Raw genomic sequence first — 22,225 nt, 5'->3', positions numbered from 1 at the left:
GCTGCGTTCACCAGCAACTTTGATGTGTGTTGCATAACTTAAGGAATTCTAGTTTTATTATATGCTTACATTGCATATAATGGGAAATAGGAATAATGTCTTATAATCTTCTAATTAAGTGGGTACAGCTGTGCATATGCTAGCCATATTTGCCAGGATTTATTATGGATCACATCTTCATGATCTATAGATAAAAAGAAGCATTTTTAATTTTATAATTTAGCATCAGTTTGTGTAGTGTCATTGCTTCTGGTAATATTATTTTAAAAGATCAATAGGTTTAGTCCCTGTACCTAAAAAGACCAAGGTAACAGGTCTGAACGACTGGCGTCCTGTCGCACTCACCTCAATAACAAGCAAATGCTTTGAGTGGCTGGTCAAGGATTACATCTGCAGCTTGCTCCCACCCACACTGGACCCCTATAATTTGCCTGCTGACACAATCAATCGCCAGACAATGCAATAGCCACAGTTCTACACGCCATCCTTACACATCTGGAGAGGAGGGATGCTTATGTGAGAATGCTGTTCTTGGACTGCAGCTCAGCATTCAACACCATAATTTCCTCCAGACTCGACAAGAAGCTCAGAGACCTCGGCCTTCACCCTGCCGAGTGTAGCTAGATCCTGGAGTTCCTATCAAATTGCCGGCAGGTGGTAAGAGTGGGTTCCTCACCTCTGCCCCTCTGACTCTCAACACAGGTGCCCCTCAGGGCTGTGTACTTAGCCCCCTCCTTTACTGTATGTATAACAGGACCAACAGGCTCCGGGACAGCTTTTTCCACCAGGCCATCAGACTGATTAGTTCATGCTGATGCTACTATATTTCTATGTTACACTGACTATCTTGTTGTACATAATATTAATTATGAATTCCTAAAATAGCACATTGCACATTTGAAAGGAGACGTAACGTAAAGATTTTTACGCCTCATGTATTTAAAGGATGTAACTAATAAAGTCAATTCAATTCAGTATTTTCTTAACAGCTGTGCAAGTACAGAAGGAAATCAGCCTATGACGTACTTTCACGTCTTGTCTCTAGGTCAAAAACAGTAACCAAGCTATTTTAACCATATCTGAATATGTCAATACCACACAAATTCTATCTGAAAAACTGGAATTTACCTACTTCTCCTCAGACTGTTAGAATAGATAGACATTTTTGAATATATTAGAACCATGTGAATTAAAAATAATATTTTTCAGATAGATGGTTTTCTGGAGCAATGTGTTTTAAACAATGACAGGGGGTAATCTGCGTAGATAATCTGTGGCAACATTTTATATAGAAACAGCTTTCAAAGGAATAGTAAGTGGTGATTATAAGAATCCTCATCTTTACTCCCTCGCACCCACATATTTTTTCAGTTGAGGTATATAGCTTGACCGGTTTGAATTTGGTTCAGTTATTTTCTCAGCTACGGTTAAAACCTATTTATTGACCATTTATTTTTCCAGGCATTTGTAGTTCTGATGCACCTACTCCCTCCAAGAAGTAAAATCTGCCCAAAAACTGGAGGTCATCTTTTTGGCGCTAACAAATACTGTGATTTTAAATAAATAGGAAATTGGATAAAAGAAAAAGAACCACATGCCCAAAAAATCATTAGAACAGCTTTCACCCTTATGTACAAATACAAAATTACAGAGTTTGTGACAGATTCCCATCTGACAGTAGGCCCTCCCATTGATTGTGCCCAAAATGTGTAGGCCAGTGTTCTGACTGACTCAGAGATGATCATCAGCATAAACTAATGTGTGCACATTTTAAGCAGATCTGCACGTTAAAGTAAATGCAAATGGACTGAATTACTTCTCCTTCCTATTGAATTGTTGTGACATAAGAAGAGGACATGCAGCCCATCTTTTGCATTCATTTGCATCTGCCTGTACTTTTCCCCCAATGTTTTCCAGATTATTATTCTTCCAAATGTTTTCCTAATTCCTTTCAAAAGACTTATTAATGCTACTTATTAAGGCATGGCAGGCAGTGAGCTCCTTGGGGTTAAACATTTTCTGTCTAAAACAGATACTTTCATCATCTCTCCTGTGTACTTCTTCATCATTTTGAATCAACGTTCTATGATCCTGGGGCCATTCACTAATTGGAGAAAATTATATTTACCCCTTCTAAACCATTACATCATTATTTCTACACCTCTTCTCAGCATTTAGATTATATCATTAATCTGCCAAATCACAAAAGTACATTTTTGGATTATTTAGAACATACAACATAGAACAGTACAGCACAGTACAGGCCCTTCGGCCCACAATGTTGAGCTGACCCTTAAACCCTGCCTCCCGTATAACCGCCCACCTTAAATTCCTCCATATACCCGTCTAGTAGTCTCTTAAATTTCACTAGTGTAATTATGTGCATTTATAAAGTATTCTGATGAGCACTTGGTTTCCACGATAGTATATTTTACTTAAAAACTCCCAAAATGATTAATGTAACATGAACTCACCTCTTTAAGTGAAAGGATGGATATATAATCCTCATATATTAACCTTGCTTTCTCTTCCACAATATTTTTGTTGACTTCTTTCTTAAGGTCCTCACAGGCCAGCCAAAATAACATATTCTCCTCACTGTACTCTGTTCGTAAAAATTCTCGGAATGCATTTCTTCCTGCAGGACTTTTCATTAACTTGTCAAAAGACTGTCCCCAGGATTGCACTTCTTCAAGTGTTGGCTTTGGACTGTATTAGCAAAGTCATAAAGAAGGAAGCAATTGTTAATTCAAGGAAACCTTTGTATGAACATTCCAGGAAACAACCTGAAATTCAAAGACAGCATTTTAAATGAAAACATGGAAAAACACCTTTTAGATCTACGCACAACACACACAAAATGCTGGTGGAATGCAGCAGGCCAGACAGCATCCATAGGAAGAAGCACAGTCAACGATTCGGGCCAAGACCCTTCTGCGTTCCACCAGCATTTTGTGTGTGTTGCTTGAATTTCCAGCATCTGCAGATCTCCTCGTGTTTGTGTTTTAGATCTACACAGTTGATTTCATAAGTAGCTTACCAAATTGCAGTTTATTAAATTCACACAGAAGGAATATTCTGAATTGGGTCCAATTCACTAATTTCTTCCTATCTTAGAACCTGCTGAAATGTCAGAATTCTTCCTGTTTTGCTGGTCTGGCAGGTCTCAGGTTTAATTCTATTCTCATTGGTGGATGTGCCTTCAGAACCCAAGTCCTAAACTCTGGAATTCTATTCCTAAACCTCTCTGCTTCTCTTTCATCCTATAAGAAGATCCCAACAATCTGCCCTAATAACTATGTGGCTCGGTGTTAGGTTTGATTGATAATGGTCTGTGAAGCACCCTGGGATCTTTTACTGTATTAAAGACACCGTATAAATATCAAGGGATGTTTAATCAATGTAATAGATTGAAATGAAAGAAAATGCATTCAACAGAAATATCTTGAGTGAACACAGAGTATAAATACTCTAAGTCAGATTAGGTACAAAAATAATAGCTGATATGTTTGAAAAATAAATACAACTAGATGATAATTATGCCAGGAAAGAAATGGGTCATGATAAAGACTCAACGCACTACTGTTTAACAAAGTAGTTTTCATTCAGTATTAGAAGATGAACTTTGCTTAATTCATCAAACCGATGTCCACAAATGTTGCACTGGCATTCCCTGTATGCAGTGCCTTGCTATCCTTATAATTGGTTGTGAAATTTATCACAACATATGTAATTACAAACTTCAGTGGATAGTATCATCCAAGAACATCAATTTCTCCAGTACTTGTAATATAGTAAAAGGTTTAAATTTGCTCCTGGTGCATTATTAAACAAAATTTCTCACTGAGTTGACTAAGGTGCTATTAAGGCTCAGTCTAATTCCAGAGTTTAGGACTTTTGAGTTTTGAAGGAATAACGATCAATGAGGAAAGAATGAAAACTGAAGATTTGTCAGACACCTGAAAAAAATTGTTCAAGGAGATGGATTTTAAGGAGAGTCAAATTGGGAAAGAGTTGTGGAAAGATTTAAGGAGGGAATTCCAGACATCAGGGCAACTGAAATATTGACAGCTGATAGCAGAGCAATTAAATTCAGGGATGAGCAGAAATGGAGGAAAGCAAACATACTAAGGCACTGTAGAGCTGGAGAAGGTCACAGGGGTGAGCATGTGGTCATGGAAGGATTTTTTAAAAAGTGAAAAATTTAAAATCTAGGCATTGTCGAATCACAAATCAACATAGTGCCACTATCTTAATGGTGGTGGGACTGAGTGAGTCAGGGCATGAACATCAGAGATTTGGATGATTATGGGCAGTAGTACAAAGGGACAAAGGCTGGAATGTATTGGTACAGTTCAGTTTACAAAGGATGTAGTGAAAGAAGAATACAGCAGCAATCTAGCTGAGGTAGGAGTCATTCCTTCTTTGAAGTCAGCCTCTCCTGCAAAATTCTGTTCTGAGGTTTTACGATTAGATAAATTTGTGGATGATTTGTGATCTAACTTCATATATCTGTCTTTGCTCCATTTTCTTTAAAACCACTGGTTAATAAAAATCCATCAAACATATTAACGACTCACCAGGAATTGATTCTCATTTGGAGTAGTAAGTTTCAAACTTCTACAAACCTTAACAGCTAGCTGTATTTCCTAATTTATTCCTTTAAAGGACTGGCTCTAATTTTTAGACTGTCCTCCAAACATAGACTGCTCAACTAATGAAAGTAGTTTCTACCTACCCAACTCCCTTGAAATCTTCACTCCTATCCAATTTCTAAGAGAGATATCGCTAATTAGTTTAGTTGTTCGTTTTAGTCTAACTCATAAGTTCAGGTGTTTATATGAGAATTTAAAATTAACCACTAATGAAGGTACAAAGTAAGCATATTGCACATGTTCTTAACACTCGGAATATCACTTTTGTTTATACCATCCCTTTAATGGAGCAAAACATTCCAATGCACACAACTGAGGATTTTTCTGCTTGGATTCCCCAGAGGATTAAAATAGAGATATGCAAATGATCCCTTGGAAGCTCATTTTCTCCAAGTATTCAGTGGTGAATACTAAACCAATGTGCTCAGATCAATTATTAAAAAATCAACAATAGTTAATGCCTTCAATATCAATGAAATAAAGCTCCTAGACAGGTTAATGAACATTAAAAAAAATAAATTTCACAGTCATTATTCTAGAGTATTCAGACAAAACATTTAAAAGATTGTGTAGGATGAGATTTTATTTTTGTGCTCAACAGATAAAACATGAACAATTGAAGCAACATAAAACAGAAACCATAAAAAAAAATTGAAACCAATATTTTGGTAGATTGATTATGAGAAATAACTAAAATGTTACCTATGTGCTAGCAAATTGGTTAACAGCTACATTGAAAAGACCCGAACTTATTTTTTTCTAAATTTACGTTTCCAGTGAGAAATGTTCTAACTAGATTTCCTAAGATTTCTGATTTATTAGAAACTCTAGAAATGCACAGGAAACTTGGTGAGGAATGGGAGATAGCGCAAATAGGAAACCGGTGACATTAGGAAGAGATAGACTGTTTGCAGGTGCAGAAGAGATTGAAGGTGGGACAGACAATGGTGGGTGGAAGACTTGGGTTTTCTTACAGCACATCCAGATCATTAGTTATGTTTTTTTCATTCAATTCAGCAGAGCAATGAAAAAGCACTGCAGAAAGTAATTTCACAACGCTTATGTAAATTGACTTTGAAAGTATAAGACTTTACGCTCTTTGACATTGCCTACCGTGCAGCATGAAGGAAGTGGAGAGTAGATCTGCCGAGGATAATCCCAGATTTACTGATAATTTTGGGGTGTCATGATGGTTGCAGCAAGAGCATGCAAGGAAATTACTCTCCCTGGTAAAGGAGGAAGAAGTTTGGACCTACACAGAGATTGCATAGTTGGGCTGTTACTAAATGGCAGAAAGAAGAGTGTGGAAGTATATTTGGGCATGGATATAACTGCTTTGCAGATGCTTTCGTACCACTTAATCGGAGTATCAGTGTGGAGAAGAGCAAGAAATTCACTTTACTGGGTATGGAATTATGATCTTAGTAGGGGTTTTCAGTTGACATTTGGAGGTCGGGTTAAGAAACTCGGTTCTAGAAGTTTTAATGATTAGGGCTTGAGGAATGAGAATTCATGGTTGTGAAAGATCAGCAGGTTTCTGAGCTTGTTGGGGAGTGGGGGGCGGGTGGCGGGGGTGGTTAGTACTATGGAGGAGGCAGGTACTTAAGTAATTTAAAGGAAGCACCTGAATCAGTGTCCCTTTCATGGGCTGGAATTTCCTCAGGAATTCCTCACTAAATTATACTGAGGCAGTGCTACCATTATTCAGCTGACAGTGTTCTTCTGTGGGTATGTTTTGGAATCCCACAAGTTAATTTCTCCCAGCAAGGCTCTCAGTGAGCATGAATATCATTAAACACGTCATCAATGTAAGGATGACTCATGATAGAAAATGCCCGGGCAAGGTCTTGGGAGAGGCCCATACTGACTCGGAAACGATCACAACAATGTGCCACTTTAAAATGAACTTATTTTCATATACAAGTGCTGAAAAAGAAACAGTGCCGCATGATTGAAGTTCCAGGCAATCATTCATCATTAAAGCCAACTGGCCAGAATATAATCATACCCTGATATGGATTCCACAGATTTTTTTCTAGGTTCCACAGAGTACATTTGACAGTGAAGTTAGAAAGGAAAAGAAAATTATCTCTCTATTTGTCATTCCATACAGTACAGTTGACTTTCCACACACGCCTCTTTATTAACCTTTGTTCAGGAACCACTAATTATCCTGGACCATTATGAGCAGAATGCTATTTAAGCCAAAAAATATTCTTGAAACACAGAATGCAAAAAATATAATTGAATCGTTCTCTCTTCTATTCAGTACATGGAATGTAGATTACTTACCTCATCAAAATATTTCAAAATTTCAATATCCTGAATACAGTAACCCATTTATCTAATGCCTTATTTGTATTGGTTATTTAGTGATGTCCTGGAAACAGCAGCTTCCCCACAGCATCAATAAAATACACTTGTGTATCTGAATACAAGGTTTATTGAGGAAGTTGGTGAAAAGTAAATACATTTTATCAAAGTAAATAAGTTCATCCATATAAATAAATCAGTAGGTTTGACTGAGATGAAATTTTTTAACAGAAGATGTTTACATGAGATTTTACTGAGATAATATTTTACCAATGATTTAAGTTAAGATTTTTATTCCCTCCTTTTATTGGAAACTTTCACTAATTAAAAATCAGGGATTTTTCAAATCAACATAATTTCAGACTGAATATGAACTTAATTTGTGTCTGACATTAGATGGTAACTGTTCTGCTCAGTAAGCATTTTTGATTGGTCTTTCATAATGATAAGGAAAACAAGGCAAGGTGACTTTTTACCTCAGTACTCAAATGCATTCAGAAAAATGGAATATGAATGGCTTACTGTGTGTGTTGATATGAATGCCTTATTATTTTTTGCTGTTTATAACAATAATCATTTATTACGATACCAATCACAGTTCAGCTTCAGCAAGCGTAGACATTGGAAGTTATGTAACAACTGCCTATTATTTAATCTTCCTCTCCTACTTAACTTTCCTCATCCCCTCTAACCCCCACTCCTCATTGTGTAAAATTTTCTTTACCTTTAAGACCAATTTTAACGATTGCTGTTAACAGAAAATGGCTAATAAAGGATGGTTGGAAGAGCCTTTTTATTCTCCAACACTGTAAGTTAAAACTGACCATTGTTCACACCACTGCCTCACCTAGTTTAAGATGCAATCTTAAATCCCACTCATGCAATCCCACTCATCCTGGACATCACCTGTTTTCCCCTCTACCTTCTGGGAAGAGATACAGAGCATTAAGGACGAAAACAAAGAGACTCCTTAACAGCTTCTACCCACAAGCAGTGAAATGTATAACACCCCCTTCCCTTCTCCTGCCCCCCTCCTAAGACGGCGGCAGCTAAATGCATCACACTTCCAGGAATGGCAGGTGTGCAATAGTCCTACCCCGCCATCCATATATTATTAATTTTGGACTGCACTCCTGAGTTTTTAGGGTTTATTTTATGTATATATTCTTTGTCATGCTGCAAAACGTTGAGCTGCTAAACTGTGTTTCATTGCTCCACAACAATGACAATAAAGATATTCTTATAATGGTCTCTCCTCTAAAGTCCGCAACAAATAGCCTCACTGTGGTTAGAAAGATTAGCAAAGTAATAAAATGCATGATCAATTGCAAATTGCTAGTACAAAAACAAATCCAGTGGACATCCCTGTTGCTCTGAGCTTAGTTGTTTAACAAAAGAGTTGCCGTGGAACATTCAATTAACTTTGGTGTTACTAAGGGAGGAGGGTTGCACCATAACAGAGAACTCCAGCTGGGAAAAAAGACCGAAAATAATTTTTTGATGAAAATATGTTAACGAACTAATCATCTCTTTACTTTTTCATGATGCTGTATTTTTCTATACATTTTGTTCACATTACAAGAAGGATGGGGTAGTATTTCTGTTTACCATCTCTCAAAACTAATGGAGAGGAATTTCAGATGAGAAGTGTGTATATTGATCAGGTCTCAACCACCTGATTTCTACCAGGAGCTAAGTTAAACCCTACCCACTGCTTTCAATTACAACTCCCCACTTCAGCAACAAAATCACTGCTAACATGTTAACAATAGCAATCATTTCAATGGCAGGTATACTGTATATCGGTTAAGGAATAACATACCTTTCTTCACAGTTTGGCAGGCTTTCTCCTCTAGCTTCCTGAGACATTCTTCTTGCTCGTTCGTCATCTTCATTCCTAACAGTAAGACTGCAAGGTAGTAAATAAAATCATTTTATCTGGGTACAAAAGTAAATGGCAATGGTGTGTTATTCACAAAAGAAATTTAGACTGATGAGCAGTAATCTTTTTGATTACTGAAAATAAGGATAGAGAGGAACCTCCAAAATATTTTCTCCAGTCTTGAATAGTGGTCACTAAAATCATTAACAGTTATTGTCAATATTATCCAGCTTAGATGATAATACAAAAAAAACCTTAAGTTACATTTATCACCAGGCATAAGAGTACTAAACTAGCCAATTTTTTGTAATTTGTAATGTATGCTTATCTTTCATGGCAAAAACAATTAGAAGTAGATTAATATATCTTCCCTACTTGTCAAATTATATCTTTTCTTATGTCCCACCTTCTTAATTCTTTGTGACTGATTTACTCTCTATTGTTGTCTCGTCTTCATATAATGTATATATTTACATTATACCCTACTCTTGTCATTTCTATCTTATTGTTAAGCCTGTCTTTATCTGTCTGTTTAAAGAGAATTGTAAAGAATTGGTGTAATTATATAGAATTGCAAAATATTTCATTTCCCAACAACCTCCTTATAAATTAAACTCTCCTTTTTTATTGTTGTTGTTGCAAGGTTTAAGTTTGTGTCCTTCAATTACTGGCTCATTGGCCATCTTATTGGAAGCCAGACTTGATATATACAGCATTCTTAAGCTGTGGGATTTCCATTAATAATCTCTTTACCAAAGTAAGTATGTAATTATTTTTCCTATGAAGCCAGAAGTGGGAATGTGGATGTATCCAAAAATATACGTACATAGTATTCCAGGTGCATACCAACCACTGGTTATTATAAATGGTAGCCAAGTGATATTTCAAGTTATATAGAGTAATAGCAGTGTGGAGTGATAAACCTGCAAATTTTCTTGGCAGATTGAAGATGTGTATAACCAGAAAGCTGGTTGATTTGTCCTGGGGTCCTTTTCAAGGTCACAGGTCAGCAGCATTTTTAGCATCTTGCTAATTGTCCAGTTTAGAACTAAAAGCAGTTTGCTTTAGCGAACCAATGACAGGAATTGGAATTTGACACGTGAACGTTTTACTTTTTATTTTCTTCATTTTTTAACTTCTTTTATGTTTTCAAGAAACCTTTTCTAAAGCTGCTGATTTAACTCTGCAGTTCACTCACAGAAACAAACTGGACTATTCACATGACCAGGGTGTGCACAGGAAATCAAAACTGACTGCATATAGAGGTGAACTTTACATTTATGTGTAATGTACACATGTACAGGCATTCTTAATGTGTTTGATCATTGAAGGGAGGGGTGAGTGTATGATATCTCACCCAACCACTGGTCATGCATGGTCCTGCACAACGGGCATTCGTACTGGATATGTATAACTATGGCAGTTTAACAAAGTTTACGTTTGTTTCACCAAGTGTTTGTAGCTTAATTTACATTTCTGGTGAATTTACAGCTGAATTTTGGTGAACTGATATTTTCTGCTCCATCCTGAACTTCCACAATATTTCAATTCCAAATTTAAATTATATTTTCCATTACTTACTGATTTGTTAAATTTTCCAACATCCTATCAAATACATCTGCATTTCTGCTCCTAAGACTTTTCAAGGCAATTGTCACCCAAGACTGAAGAAAACCATAAGTAAGATAACCACTGTGACCTATTCTGCGGTTTTGTTCAGTACCTCACTGCTAACCCAGTTAAATAACTTTTACACACTTGCTACTTCACCGACATTGCGTAGGGATAGACAGCATGTCCTTGGAAATGCTCATGTAAAGAAACTCGGGCAGAGTGCTTCATGGCGTAATGAACAATAAACAAAGATCTCATTAAGAGAATGAAAAGTAAAAAAAGCAGACGATCAGGGACAAGCTCTTTAAGAGTTGCAGAACAGGAGGGTAGACAAAATGTGACATTTCAGAAGACACTGCAGAAAGAGTGTGAAGCAAGGAGAGCATAAGACTATAAGACCATAATAAGTAATTAGATCCAGTGGGGTAAAAGGACCATGGAACTTTATGAAGATAAAATTTATAAAATAAATTAATTCTACATACACAACTCCAAATCCAATATAATCTTGCATTACAGCTCTTCATTAACCACAGGCTGTTCAATGCACGCAGGGATACTGGTTCACACCCAATCTTTGGTGCTGCTAAATGGGAGTTACACTTTGTTGCAATACAAAACCGTACAGCACTACAGGAGATATTGTGTGTTAAGAGATTGTAGATTCTGTAATCTGGAGCAAAAAAAAAAATCATACTGCTGGAGAAACTTAGCTAGTCAGACAGCATCTGAGGAAACGGATGGTTCAGGACTGAGAGATCTTGAAATTAATTATGAAGGGCAAACTTACTTCCTTATGATGCAATTTCTGACATTAAATAATTAATAAGCATTTACATATTGGCAGTGTTATCATGTACAGGAAAGGCAAAGAGGAAATGACGGTGGTTACAGTGAATTGTGAGAGGAAGTCCACCAATGTAATTTCCAAAAAGTTGGCACTTTAACTGGATATGGGTGTAAACACTTAAAATATGCTCAAAATTGCTTCTATGTGCTACTCATACAAAATGAACAATGTATTCCAATTTCCAGGTTTTAATGATCACTACAGCAAATCAAGTGGATGTAGCTATTTTCAAATTTTCTTATTACATGGAAAGAGCCATTTGGTCTATCAAGTATATGCCAGTTCTTAGAGTCATTTATTTTCTCTGACCTATTGCCTTCAGATGTTCATTATCTCCTCCTGATTGTACAGCTGGAGTAATCTAAAGTACCCACCTAACCTACCAGCCAGCACACTGGAATGCTGCAGTACCCAGGATAACCTTCATGGCCATTGGGACAACATGCAAACTCCACACTGACAGTACTGAAAGTCAGGATCGAAACCTCGTCACTTAGCATGACCTCAACATAGACATGGGCACTGACATTAGAAATGTGTAGAAACATTTTAAAAAATCACCAAATTCGATATTTTGCCTTTTTGTCTGTAAATTAAACTAAGTTGCCTGTGTGCACTGAATCAGCTATTCATTAATATCAGTTACCAGGTGGCTTGTAGGTAGGATTCAATCTGGAAAAAAAAACCATAACAGGCAAATTACGAACTCAAGAGGTTCTGCAGATGCTGAAAGTCCAGAAAAACAGAAGTAAAATGCTGGAGGAACTCTGCAGTTCAGGAAGCATCTACGAACAGTTGACGTTTTGGGCTGAGCCCCTTCATCATATAAGAGGGAAATAATTTTTCTCTAGAATAGGATATTGTTTAAAAATGTGGCCACTCATGTTTCTTTGTCTGCACATATGTGTTGGGTATACATGTAGAAAGTGCTTAACCCAAGCTAAACCAGGCTGCAGGGAGGGGTGTTGGAACTATTTGTGAATACCAGCCCGATCTGAAAGCAGAGCACTGACCTAAAATCAGCAGAAGTGAGAGAAACTGAATTTTAAGACTGAGTAAAAATATTTTGAGGGATTCTTGGGAAACAGCAGGAGCATGGGACTGACTAGATGGCTTTGCAGAGAGCTGCCTGTACCTGTGAGGCTGAGTGTCCTCTCAATCACAAAGATTCAATAACTTCATGAGTTAGATCAAACAAATCAACTTTATACACATTATCTCTCCAAAATCCATCTAGCACCTTTCCTTTGTGTGTGTCTTCTGCACACTATTTTCTTTTATTTATAAGAATTGTTTGCTCAGGAGGTCCAGACAAACTGGTGAATGATTGCTCACTTTTGATGAGACTTACAGGAAGATGTTCCCTGCTTGGCATTGCTGCCTGAAAACACCTTCAACAGTTTGGTCAGCTGCAGGGTCATCAGTGAGGGACCACCATTCATTGATGTTTTGCTCCCTTAGCCCTGGAACACCTCCTGATCTCCTGGTGGTGAAGCAGTAAGTGTAAATGGTGGCAGACATCAATGAAAGTTTAACCAGAAGCAATTTTAAAGCCGAATGGCCAGTCTGCAGATTGCACCATCTCATGATTGGTGCCAGTAGTCTGGGCTTTCAAGCTGATGGGCAAAGCCAAGGGTATGAAAGGAAAGGCATTGTAGCAGCACCAGTGCCCTTGTATTGAGAGAGGGAAGTTTGGAAACACTGTACGGTCTTAAATGAAACAATGTTCCTCTGGACCAAGGTACACAACACAGTACATATAACTCACATACAACACATAAAGTAATATTACCACAAATAAATGAACATACAATAAAATATATTTCAGAAGTGCCACAGTTTGTGTGATGCCATTACAGCTTGGGGTGTCAGAGTTCAGAGTTCAGTTCTGACATCTTCTGTGAGGAGTTTGTATGCCCTCCCTGTGGAATATGTGGAATTTCTCCAGGTGCTCCACTTTCCTCCCACAGTTAGTAGGTCAACTGCTCATTGTAAATTGTCCCGTAATTGGGACAGGGTTAATCAGGAGTTGCTGGTGGCATGGTCCGAAGGGCTAGAAGGGCCTTTTCTGTGCTGTATCTCCAAATAAAATAAGAAGTAAATAAAGATTGACATTTAGCACAAGTTGAAAAATAAACAGTATAATGCTATTGGCATTTCATATGTGATGAGACTTGGGTGGTGGAAGGGAGTTCGGTAGTCTCACAGCATGGGGGAAGAAGCTATTTCCCACCCTCACAATCCTTGTTTTAATGCTATCGTACCCCTAGCCTGATGGTAGAGCTTCAAAGAGATTGAGGGACAGATGGAAGGGTTTCTTGATAATGCTAAGGGGCTTGCATGTGCACCGCTCCTGATAAAATCTCAGATGGGTGGAAAAGAGGCCCCAGTGATCCTCTCAGAAGTCCCTCGTAATCCTTTGTAGGGTCTTGAGGGCAGACGTCTTGCAATTCCCATATCAGATGGTGATGTAGCTGATCAGGACACTCTCATTGGAGATCCTGTAAAAACTGGTTAGAACACAGTGGGAGCAGGGAAGTCTTGCTCACCTCAATCTCCTCAGGATGTGGAGACTCAAGAGTACCACAGCTCCCTCAAAGCCTCTTCCATCAATGAAATCCAGAGGCATAGTCACAACCGACTGAACTTTGGTGGTGAAGTCAGAAATTCCAGTGTAGCATTATACTCTGAATAACAGCTACAATAGAAACTGAGATTTCCTTCTTCAGACCACTAACGTTGTAAGTTTTTCCATGGAGCTAAGCCCAACCTTTTCATATTGAAAAGATTGGGCTTCAAAGTCCACAGCCATCCTGGTGTATACCTGGAACTGGGCTCTCCAATCTCCTAACCATTTCATGCAGGCTTTCCAGGAAGAAGGATAGAACCCCAAGCAACTCTACCTGGATAAGCATCAGGTATCCTGTCAACAGGTGGCCGAATGGATATCATCATTTCAGTACTGTGGAGCAGAATTGGTGTGTGACTTGGCCTTGCAGCTAACAGGTGTGTAAGGTAATCCCTCCCCCTAGTTTTGTCATTGGCTACTCATGTATAGTGACTCAGTGCTACCATGTCCTGAGTCTAAATGACTCCCTCATCCATACAAAGCCAAGTTCTGAGCGGATGGGTGGGAGTGTCAGATGCAGAAGCATAGCATCATCTTTCTGAGTCCCTGGCAACTTGTCAGGTAAGGGTGGATTGAATTGTACTTCTTGGCAGTCTCTAAATTGAGAGTGGCACAATGCCATGGTGGTATGATTCAGGGGCAGGTAAGAGAGCACCAATAAACCATCTGAATCTTATGAAGCTGAAGAGTGTGCAGGATGAGAAGGAAGTGGTGGTGTAAACAAAGAGGATTAGAACTGAGCATGTCGACATCCTCACTGATTTTAGTCATAAGCTCTGTGACCACTAGCCCATGATGGTGACTATCTTCTCTTCAAAGCAAATTAATCAGTAAGGACCCTCTCCAGTTTGTTCCTTAAGCAGATTGCGTGCCGCCTTTAGCAAGGGAAAGGAAAGAGTGAGAGTGTATTACAATCTGTTTTTGCGATGTATCTGTTAGTTGAATAGTTGAAGATATATGTAAAGTGTCAGATGGGTGCTTGAATGTTGAAGTAGTGTATGAGTATATAGAACATAAAACTGTACAGGCTACGATATTGTGCCAAACTTAGGACCCACTCTACAATCAACCCTTCCTTTCTACATAGCTCTCCATGTTTCTATCATCCATTTGCCTGTCGAAGAGTTTAATAAATGTCCTTAATGCATCTGCCTCTACCATAAACCCTGGCAGAGTTCCATGCACCCACCACTCTATGTAAAAAAAACTTAACTGTAACCTCCCCCCGCCCCCCATACTTTCCTCCAATCCTCTTAAAGTTATGCCCCATCATATTTTTGCCCTGGGAAAAAAACGTCTCTGACTATCCACTCTGACTATCCTCTTATCATCTGGTACAACTTTATCAAGTCAGCTCTCATCCTCCTTTGCTCCAAAGAGAAAGGTCTAGCTCCCTCAAACCATTCTCATGTACGTAGGGGGCATATGAATACTTAGTGATTGTTAGGTTTATGAAGTGGGTGTAATGCAAGGTGTAAAGTATAAGGGCAGTTCTGCATTTGCTGGTGATGGCTTTGTTGTTGCTTAAATTGATGTATAAGGTGATTCAATTCCTTGCAACACTGGGACTACCATCTAAAGCCATTGTACTGGCCACAAGGAATATCCTCCAACCTGAAGACTCCCTGGGCCCATATATGGGAGTCCATGTTTACCAGCAAGATCATTGGGGCGAGAGACTGGAGCAGGATATTCATTTCCATGTTAGTCTTGCCATTCTTCTAAATAATACACTCTAAACTACACAATTACTTCTAGCAGAGTTGCATTAAGTGATCCCCTAGGTCCACTGGCACAGGTTAGTGTCAGCTGGTATACTGCATTAATGTGGAAATGACTATGACTGATGTCATTAAATCAGACACATCCTTACAGGAAAATCCTATGCCACTGGCACAGTTAGAAACTGGCGTAAGTTTCCTTTACGATGCCATTTTTTGCATATTTCAATGTACAATGAATTTCTTAACGCATTGATTTTCAGATGAAACAGAAGACCAAGCCCTCAGATGGCCAGCTTGAAAGAGATTCCACAACACTACTGCTATTAATATAAAACCAGGAAGTGATTTGATTCTACAAGATTATTTCACGAAGAGCAGGGAATTTGCCCAGTGTTGTGGCCAACATTCAATCTTCGATCAGATTTCTATGAACAGATAAACTTGTCACATACTTTAAAGTACCATTTTTGGAAACCTGCAGTGTATAAGTTTGCTACCTTGTTTGCTTGTTCAAAACTGACAAAAATTCAGTAAAGCAAAAACACTCTGATTATTACCATTAAAACATCTGACAACTTGAGAAAACACTACGTAAGTTAGTTCTTTCTTTCCTCACATTATTCACTGCCTGCTTTGTTATGTTCTCTTTACAAAGTACAAACTTCATCCAGAATTCGGCCGAACTGAGGTGGCAGGGTACCAGACTGAGAGCACATCAAAGCAGCAAGGCCTGGGTCTGAGTGCAAGGAATGACCTGACGTTTGAAGGATTTAAGTGCCAGCCCAGATTGAAAAAGGTCAAGGTTTCCGGGCCAGAGGTGAGGGATGGGCTGGTTCAATCGCTGCTCCGCTAGTTTTACTCGACTCTGCACTGGACTTCAACTCATTGCTCCGTGAGGTTTACTCATGTCTGCACCAAACTGGGGCTGTGGCCTGTCACCATCACAGCGTGGATTCACTTTTGTGAACTTCAGTTCTGAATGCTACTTGCTTACTTCTGCTGTTTGCGTGCTTTTTTTCCTGCACATTGGGTGTTTGACAGTCTTTTTTAAATAAGTTCTATTGGGTTTCTTTGTTTTGTAGCCGCCTGTACGAAAACAAATCTCAAGGTTGAATAAAGTATACGTACTTTGATAATAAGTGTACTTTGAACTTTGAAATTAAATAATCAATCAATTATAATGGGAAATAGATCTCAGGTATATTGGATTTCATCAATATGAATTTTTATCCTGCATTAAATTTATAATTTATGAAGCATCATTAAATTCATTTTTATAATACACTAAATTTCAAGCTATTCATTGTGGTTAGATAATTAGTATATTGTCAATATTAATTTGAAACGGAGACAGATTCATCATTCAAATTCATCAGTGTTACACAATGGAACAGATGCCACCACAGTGCTATGTTAATTATCAATGGGAGAATCTAAAACAAACCCATTTAAACTAAGCAACACACATCAAAGTTGCTGGTGAATGCAGCAGGCCAGGCAGCATCTCTAGGAAGAGGTACAGTCAACGTTTCGGGCCGAGACCGTTCGTCCATTTAAACTAACCTTGGTATCTTAACTAAATAATACTCTGTTAAGGAAATGCTGATCCAATCTTTGGCTCCCCCTGTGGAGTGTATGTGAGTTTTCAGTTTTCATATTGTACAGAGACCACTGTATTATGTAATAACCCCAATCTTTGGATCTTGCCTTATGCTATGGCAGTAGTTGCTCCTACAGTTTCAACACAGTTTGTTGACAGGTTGTACCTGAGTGAATCCCGAGAATTCCAGAAAGAGATCACCGACAGTAGATAATGAGAATAAAATGGTCCTAATTTACTCATGATGTTCAAATTCAGTGGATTATCTGAGAACATGATTAAAGCCCACATTGCAATAGCTTGTATGTTTACCCATTTTAGTGTTATTTGATTTTACTGCTTACCTTTAGCAACGATGGATACCCAAATTATTTTTTATACTGATGTACCTCAATAACTATGGAAGATACCTAAAAGACAAATAAGCTCTGATTTTTAATTAATTTGATTAAACTTTTTGGAGATGAAATATGTAGTTGGCAATACACAAAACCAGTGAGAAACTAAATATCCACAAAGCTGAAGCTATCTTCATTAGATTGTCAGCTTCTTTGCCCTTATGGTCTTGATATAATTAACCGCTAAGAAGTGCATTAACTGCCTTTGGCTCCTTCCACACTATCTACTTCTATAACAGACGATTCCTTCCACTTTCACAGATTTGACTGGCTTCAACCTGTTTCTCGTGTTTTTTTTAACTGTGATCATGTTTTCATCATCTCAAGGCCCAAGCCCCAGATGTAGAAATTCATCTTTTGTTTTGGTGTGCTAGTGGTATTGCATATAATGTGACGGTCAAATATTGATCTCCATCAGTTTAGAAATAATCTTAGTTTTGATAGAAACAGTAGTATGATGGTTTACTCTTCGAACCAAGAGCTAGAATAGAATCTGTATGGCTTCCAGTGGGATCAGACTCAATTTATTGAAGCTGCACATTTTTCTGGGAAGGGCATTGGCCCTTACGGCCACAGTGCCTCTGAAGATCCTGTGTTGGCCTCCTTCCTGTGATTTCCAAACCACCAGGCATTCTCAGTCATTGAAATAGTGGTACCTCCTGTAATAAGCTTCACCAGCAGTGTCATCACTGAGGCACCCACTGAACAAGTGCACTAGCAGGTAAATACTGAAAATGAAACCCAGCCTTGAAGTCTGAATGCACTGTATGGACTTTAGAAAGGATTGAATAGTTGCAGACCCTTCTGCGGGTGTCCAGTCAATTCACTTGAGGATAGGTACGTCTTCTATGAAATGCAGTAACGTTGCACCTTGTACTTCTGGATGAATTGTGAGTGGTTGCATCCAAAAGCTCAATTTATGCTGACAAAGGAGGAATTGTGGAGTACACAGCTGGTTATGTCTTTAAATGTGTAACTGCTATGAGGAAAATGTCGAAGACATATGGGTGTGCGTGTCACATGGATGTTTGGTAAATATTCAACCCAGGTAATCATAAACCATTGGGATGACAACTCTCATACCTCCTTCCTGCTCTCCTCTGCACAAGATTACGAAGGAATTCCCTTGGTTTGAGTATCCATTTGCTTGCTCCATTCTTTCAATACATGACACTTTCTCACTCATTACTTCTATATTCCATCACTGTATTGTTTACATTTTGCAATCCGATTGTTTTCTCTGGAACTCTGTTAAAGACCAGAAAACCATTAGGCCATGCCTACTGGGTCTGCTCCACCATTTCATCATGGCTGATATATTATTCCTCTTAACCCCATTCTCCTGCCTTCTTTTGTTAACCTTTGATGCCCTTACTAATCAAGAACCTATCAATCTCCACTATACATATACCCACACAGCTGTCTGTGGCACAGATTCACCACCCTCGGCTAAAGAAGTTCTTCCTCATATCTGCTCTAAAGGGATGTCCTTGTATTTTGAGGTTGTGCCCTCTGGTCCTAGACCATAGGAAACATGCTCTTCACATTTAGGCCTTTCACTATTTGATAGGTTTCAATGAGATTCTTCTAAACTCCAATAAGTATAGGCCCTGAGCCACCAAACACTTCTCACATATTAATTCATGCATTCCTGGGATCATTCTTGTGAATGTAAAGGCTCAGCATTACATCCTTGCTTTTATATTCTAATCCTCTTGAAATGAATGCTAACATTGTAATTGCCTTTCTTACCACCAATTCAACCTGCAAGTTAAACTTTAGGGAATTCTGTACAAAATCTCTCAAGTCCCCTTGCACCTCTAACTTCTGAATTTTCTTCCCATTTAGAAAATAGTCTACACTGTTATTGCATCTACCAAAGTGCATGGCCATATACTTCCCTACATTATATTTGATCTGCCACTCTTTGCTCATTCTTCTAATCTGTCTAACTTCTTCTGCAGACTCTTTGCTTCCTCAACACTACCCAACTCTCCATCTATTTTTGTATCATCTGCAAACTTGGTCCCAAAGCCATCAATTCTGTAATCCAAACGATTGACGTATAACATGAAAAGAAGTGGTTCCAACACCAACCCCTGTGGAACACCACTAGTCACCAGCAGTCAATCTGAAAAGGCTCCCTTTATTCTCACTCTTTGCTCCTGCCAGTCAGCCAATCTTCTCTACATGCCAGTATCTTTCCTGTAAAACCATGGACTCTTATATTGCTTAACAGCCTCATGTGAGGCATCTTGTCAAAGGCCTTCTGAAAATCCATGTAAAAAAACACCCACTGACTCTCGGTCTATTCTACCTATTAATTCCTCAATGAATTCCAACAGATTTGTCAGGAAAAATTTTTTCTTAAGGAATACATTTGGCCTATTTTATCATATGGCTTCAAGTACACTGAAACCCCATCATCAATAGTTGACCCGAACATCTTACCAACCATTGAAGTCAAGTGAGCTGGCCTATTATTTCCTGTCTTTTGCCTCCCTCTGTTCCTAAAGAGCGGAGTGACATTTGTCATTTTCCAGTCTCCCGGAACTATTCCAGGTTCTAATGATTCTTCAAACAATGCCTCAACTATCAGAACCCTGGGGTGTAGACCATCCAGTCAAGGTGACTTACCCACCTGAAGACCTTTTAGTTTTCCAACCCCCTTCTCCTTAGAAAAACAATTACACTCATTTCTGCCCTGTCCCTCTTGAATAGTGAAAACTGATGCAGCATATTCATGTAGTTTATCAGCCAATGTTTTTGGTTCCTTACTATTATGCTTCCAGCACCCTTGCCTCTCTTTATATCTTCCATAACTGAAAACACTTTTAGTATCCCTTTTTGTCCTATTGGCTTTCTTACTTTAATGTTTCCTCTTTTATCACCTTACTAATTGTCTTCAATTGGATTTTACAAGCTTCCCAATCCTCTAACTGCCTGATAATTTTTGCAATATTGTATGCCTTCTCTTCTGCTTTTAACCTGCCTTCCTTGTCAGCCACGTCTAATCCTCCCTTAGAATGCTTCTCCTTTTTTGGGATGAAATGATCCTATGCCTTCTGAATTACCCCCAGATACTACTGTCATCACATTTTACAGTTAATATCTCCAGAAGAAATATGCGGTAATTTGGGAATGAATATTCCAAATGCATATCTAATCAACAGGGAAAAGGGTATGGTAAGTGCTTACTAGTGAAAGTGAAGCTAAAACTTATTGTAGCAGGAAGAAAGGAGACCTGCTGAACTGCAAGTAGTGCCACGGTTGCAGATAATGATTACCTCCTAGCATGATGATTAGGACAAATGTTCAAAACTAAGTGATATGCTTTGCAATTGTATAACTAGGTGATAGTGAATTAACACTTCAGAACGTTAAAGATAAATAAGTGTGTAATGTTATTGCTGGAGCTCAATTAACAGACAGAAGGGAGAGCAAGGGACCCAAAATGTTGTGAACAGTTAAGTTCCATATCCCACCCTTTCCAATGTTGTTGAAGGCAATAAAGGTGGGTCACTGTTTCCTTGAAGAATGCTAACACACAGCAAGCATTAGTCTGGGATGCTCTCCATCTTTCAAAATCTTTGTCGGCAGAAACTTCCACTGGGCAGATAGAGAAGTTTTGTTGGTGGACTGAACACAAATGATGCTTCAGCCAATTAACATTTCGCTATTTCTGGTGGAAACCTCCCTTCCAATCATCTACTTACGCTTTTTTCTCCAAACATACCTTTGCTCATTGTGGCCAAAAAGTTCTATTTTAACTTCATCAGTCCACAGGACTTGTTTCCAAAATGCATCAGGCTTGTTGATATGTTCCTTTGAACTTTTTGAATAGAACTTTTTGGCCGCAATGAGCAAAGGTATGTTTGGAGAAAAAAAGGTGCAGAATTTCATGAAACGAACACCTCTCCAACTGTTAAGCACAGGGGTGGATCAATCATGCTTTGGGCAAAGGTATGAACATGGGGAACATTTACTGGTAGAGGGAAGAATGAATTCAATTAAATACCAGCAAATCCTGGAAGCAAACATTACACTGTCTGTAAAAAAGCCGAAGATGAAAAAAGGATGGCTTCTACAACAGGATAATGATCCGAAGCACACCTCAAAATCCACAATGGACTACCTCAAGAGGTGCAAGCTGAAGGTTTTGCCACGGTCCTCACAGTCCACCGACCTAAACATCATTGAGAATCTGTGGATAGACCTCAAAAGAGCAGTGCATGCAAGACGGCCAAGAACCTCACAGAACGTGAAGCCTTTTGCAAGGACGAATGGGTAAAAATCCCCCAAGCAAGAATTGAAAGACTTTTAGCTAGCTACAAAAAGCGTTTACAAGCTGTGATACTTGCCAAAGGGGGTGTTACTAAGTACTGCCATGCAGAGTGCCCAAACTTTTGCATCGGGCTCTTTTCCTTTTTTATTTTGAAACTGTAAAAGATGGAAATAAAAAAAAAGTTTTTTGCTTAAAATATTAAAGAAATGTGTCATCTTTAATTTTATGCCTTTTGGAAATCAGTTCATCTTTTACTTGCTTAGCTATTCACAGTA

At 38.5% G+C, this 22,225-nt stretch overlaps 1 protein-coding gene across 3 annotated transcripts in view; it reads right to left on the bottom strand.

Moving 5' to 3' along the window:
* rgs20 (regulator of G protein signaling 20) overlaps positions 1-22,225 on the bottom strand; it is a 103,649-nt gene that overhangs the window by 14,746 nt on the left and 66,678 nt on the right. For 2 of the 3 annotated variants that reach the window (XM_063041810.1, XM_063041830.1), the window contains 2 exons: positions 8,791-8,877; positions 2,475-2,709 (listed from right to left, as the gene is read on the bottom strand). In XM_063041810.1, the coding sequence (XP_062897880.1) occupies positions 2,475-2,709; positions 8,791-8,877 (322 nt within the window). The remainder of the gene's footprint in view (positions 1-2,474; positions 2,710-8,790; positions 8,878-22,225) is intronic. The other variant, XM_063041820.1, reaches the window with a different exon arrangement.

This window comes from Mobula hypostoma, chromosome 1 (genome assembly GCF_963921235.1).
Source record: "Mobula hypostoma chromosome 1, sMobHyp1.1, whole genome shotgun sequence".
Classification (NCBI taxonomy): domain Eukaryota; kingdom Metazoa; phylum Chordata; class Chondrichthyes; order Myliobatiformes; family Myliobatidae; genus Mobula; species Mobula hypostoma.
This window is presented reverse-complemented; position numbering and strand designations above follow the sequence as displayed.